Source organism: Poecilia reticulata, linkage group LG13, assembly GCF_000633615.1.
Source record: "Poecilia reticulata strain Guanapo linkage group LG13, Guppy_female_1.0+MT, whole genome shotgun sequence".
NCBI classification, from domain to species: domain Eukaryota; kingdom Metazoa; phylum Chordata; class Actinopteri; order Cyprinodontiformes; family Poeciliidae; genus Poecilia; species Poecilia reticulata.
Window position 1 is genome coordinate 32,551,424 of NC_024343.1, and position 4,482 is coordinate 32,555,905.

Here is a 4,482-nt window from a genome sequence, read left to right on the forward strand (position 1 = left end):
ATGTCCGCCATTTTGAATGTCGCACAAACCAAAATATGTGCTGCTGAAATGTAGCAGAGTTGATTGACTCCAACTTTGGTGTCAATCAGTGTGTTGGATTTTTAAATGTGGGGGCTGGTTGACCTTTGGTGACCTCTGGAGATATTTAAAGCACTGTATGTGTGCATATTTAAACTGAAATTATCCTCACTGAAAGCAGGACAGATTTATTTCTCTGTGCACAAACTCGGCGAATTGAACCGTTTTCTGAATTTGAGAAAAAGGGAACAATGATGAAACCCAGTGAACAATGTCAGCCACTCGTGGAGGAGCGTGAAAGTTTCCCGTCGCACGCTCAGCGTTTTAATAAAAACTCGCTTTGTGTTCAACAGTGACGGTGCTGAAACAATCCTCAGAATGATTCCAGTTGGATCAGAGAAGTGGCGCCGCTCACCTTTCCGCCATCTTGATTGTTATCAACACAGCAACCAACAGGAGGATGAGGTTCACCAGCTGTTTCCGCTTTCGCAGGCAAGGTTGCTGGAAACCCATTGCTGAGATATTGAGTCCGTTCTGCTTCAGAAAGCCAACCTAGGGAACAGAAAGTACCGTATCATCTCTCAGCTCAAGGTGCAACAGTGTAGCCCAGGGGTGCCCAAAGTGGATCCTGCACGTTTTAGTTCTTTCTCTGGTTGTAGTAACAACCTTTTTAGCTTGTCAATATTCCTCTTAGGGCTTCTATCGAGCCATTACTTGATCCAGGAGCGTTAAACCAGGGAGAGAACCAAAACATGCAGGAAGTCGGGCCTCCAGGACCCACTTTGGGCTCCACTGGTGTAGCCCTTCCCCTGTGCTGAGAAAACGCTCGGTAAAGTCTGAGGAAGCCACTCTGGGCTCATCATTTTATTACCATTTTATATTTCAACATTTTTAAATAAATAATTTCTGCTTGTTGTCACTTAAACTTCTGCAATAATATGCAGAAGTTTCGTTTCAAGCAGAGAAGATATGCAGAGCGATGCTGAAAAGAGAAGCCATTTAAGGAGAAATGACTCAGGCCCTTCAGTTCTTTAAAATGCAGGATATAGAATATTAAAAGGAAATTTTCCTTTGTAATTTAACACTTTGAAATTGGGCTTCTGTCTCTTTAAGAAGCTCTTGCTCTTTCTGAAACTCTGCCTTCAGGAAGTCATCCTATTAACCCTTTAACAATGTTTTTACCAGCTTTGAACTGAGCAGCAGCTCCTATAATGAGCTCAGCAGATCCACCAGGTGTTTGCTAATTGCTGCTGGCTAGTCTGAAGGAGCAGAGTGGGGGAGGAGCTGCGCCATGAGGGCGGGGCTAGGCCCAGCCAGGCGTTTTTCACATCTGAATGGTTGCCATGGAGATTAAAGGATGAATGAAGGCAACACTCCAGGTTTGTTTTTGATGAGGGAAGAACATTTTAACAGAAGAAGAGTTGATTTTTCATGACACCTGCCATTTAATATAAATACATGAACATTTATGTAGCCTTTTAAACAAAATACCCATGTCATCTGTAAATAGATGACGGTTTACAATAATGATGTAAACCGGGGGTGTCAAACTCAGTTTCACTGAGGGCCACTTCAGCATATTGGCCTCCCTCAACGGGCCACAGAGACGGTACAGGTCAGGAACCTGAGTGAAGTTGTCAAACGTTTGTGCTGCGTTTGTGCAGCAAAAATGTTCGTTTGTGCCGCTATCATTTTAAAGATATAAAGAAAGTTGCATTTCATAAAAGTTGAGGGGCTGGTTGACCTTTTGACCTTTACACTTTCATTAATATCTTCAAAGCCAAAACAGCACAAACAAAACTTTTTGCTGCACAAACCAGCACAAACATAGCCGAGTTGATTGACACCCATTTTGTCTGGTTTGAAGAAGGTGGGTGGGTGGTTGACCTTAGATGACCTCTAGAAACATTTCTTTATATCTTTAAAATGATAGCGGCACAAACAAAAATTTTTGCTGCACAAACGTTTGACACCAATTTTGTCTGATTTGAAGAAGGTGGGGGGCTGGTTGACCTTGGATGACCTCTAGAAACATTTCTTTATATCTTTAAAATGATAGCAGCACAAATGAAAATTTTTGCTGCACAAACGTAGCACAACGTTTGACACCAATTTTGTCTGATTTGAAGAAGGTGGGGGGCAACTTATAATGAGTCAATGATCCAGGTGTGTTAGAGAAGGAACGCATCTAAGGTTGCAGCTCTGGAAAACAGCCCCGGCATGAATGTATGAAAATACAATGTTACAAATAAATTAAACAACACCTCATATTTTTAAATAACTGATTTTATGCACTGACGTTTTAAATATTACATCTTGAGTTTGCATGGATGTAAAATTACTGCTCAGTTTAAAAATTACAATATTTAAATCGGTGTAAGGAAACAAATAATAAAAACAAGTTTTGATGTAAACACTCAACTTCATTCACAAAACTTTTTTTTTGTTATTGCACAACTAACATGTATTTCACATAACAACAAAACAATTATGTGATGTTTGCCTGGCCTCCCCGACACTGAGGTCGCCTTAACCGAATATTTTCCGTGTTTGACCGGTTATTTTTTTAAACGACCAGAAAATTTAAAGCCCGTCGGTTATTTGACAGGTTCTAATTAACATCCTTGACTGGTTCACATGGGCAGACATTACAGACTTTACGCAAAGATTTAATCTCAGAGGCAACTGAAAGCAATTAATTTAAAAAATCCTTTCTGAATATCATCTCATGGACTCTGAACTAAACGCGTCTTTCCGACCGGGAGCTGACAGCGAGTTGAAGAGCAATGCAACGTTGTGTTGATCCATTTGAGTTTATCTTGAGGAAATAAATGATGACGCAGAAGTTAATTAGACTGTAACAGGCGCAGCCCGCCGTTCAACCACTGCGGAAGCGGTTACGCCGCTGCGCAGAATTAAAAACCCATCCATCCATTTTCTTTCACCCTTGACCCTCAGTGGGGTCAGGAGGTGCTGCTGCCTCTCCAGCTGGCGTTCCGGGCGAGAGGCGGGGTCACCTGGACAGGTCGCCAGTCTGTCGTAGGGCAACACAGAGACACACACCCATGCACACACACACTCACACCTAGGGGCAATTTGGAGAGGCCAATTAACCTGACAGTCATGTTTTTGGACTGTGGGAGGAAACCGGAGTACCTGGAGAAAACCCACCATGCACAGGGAGAACATGGAGACTCCATGCAGAAAGACCGGGAATCGAACCCAGAACCTTCGTGCTGCAAGACAACAGCTCTAGAATGAAAAACCGCTGGCAGTAACTCATCCAGCGGATTTAACAAACGGAGCCTTCTGGGTGTCCGGTACGCAGGAGAGCGGCGTCCTGGGGGAGCTGCAGACGTAACATCTGTCCGTTTCGGAGAAGCGAAAACAGCAAAAGAAGAAAAAGAAGAAGAAGAAGAAGAAAAAATCCCTGTAAAAGCGCAGGGTAAAACACTCAGAGTTCAGCTGATCTGTTTGGATCAGACAGATCCAACCGACTGATGAATTAGCGCAGATTTTTCTGCAGAAAAATCACCCGCTGCGTTCAGACCCCCGCGGGTGAAGTGATGCTAATTTAAGTGAAGTCGCTTAATTTAATTTATTAAAAGTTATTGGGGCCTCAGTCAGCGGTTTTTGTCACTACGGAGAAAAATGTAGATGCATTTATTTATCTGCTTAATTTGTTCTGGGATCTGGATTCACGGTGAATATTAGCTGAACCGCATAAAATGCGGCTAAATAGCCGCGATGTTAATATGATTGTAATTTCACGGATAAAAATAGTACATGACCAATTTTTTATGTTGTAGGTCAAGATGACGGATAACAAAAAAAAGTCTAGCGCCACCTGCCGCCCTGACACCAACTCACACATCTTCATTCACAGTCTTACCTGTAAATCGATGTTTCTTTTCTTGGCCGCATTGATGTTAGCTTGGCGATGTTTTATTCGCTGGGAAAATCAATAAGCAGCTTGAGGCGACTCTGCTGCTCTCTAGGGGCGAGAAGCCGTAATGTTGGCTGCTAACAATCGGAATGCATTATGGGAGATGTAGTTTGTAGTCAATTTGTGCTCAAAACATATTTTAAGTCAATCACAGGCCAGTAAAACGCTGGGGGGGCACACAAAATGACATGGCGGATCACATGTGGCCCACGGGACTTGAGTTTGACACATGTGATGTAAACCATGAAAAAATGCTGAGTAATTACACTCAGATTCACATAAACATCAGCTCATACATTGCAGAAATCTAAAAATATATCTCAAAAGTTTCAAAAATAAAATGCCCCCCCCCCCACCAAAAAAAAAAAGATACTCAAGTAAATGTAATCATACGCACCTCTGAACAGAGAACAAAATTAGTAGCCTATATGAATCATGGTGCTGTTGGTAAAGTAGTTTGGACCGAGCTTCAGATCCTCGGCCTCATAGGCGTAGGAAGCGGGGACGGGGGCGGAGGC

General features: G+C 42.6%; 1 protein-coding gene across 1 annotated transcript in view; it reads right to left on the bottom strand.

Moving 5' to 3' along the window:
* The window catches only part of LOC103475232 (galactan beta-1,4-galactosyltransferase GALS3-like), a 19,346-nt gene that overhangs the window by 9,533 nt on the left and 5,331 nt on the right, over positions 1-4,482 (bottom strand). The window contains exon 3 of the mRNA XM_008426697.1: positions 434-570. Coding sequence (XP_008424919.1) covers positions 434-531 — 98 coding nt within the window. The 5' untranslated portion in view covers positions 532-570. The remainder of the gene's footprint in view (positions 1-433; positions 571-4,482) is intronic.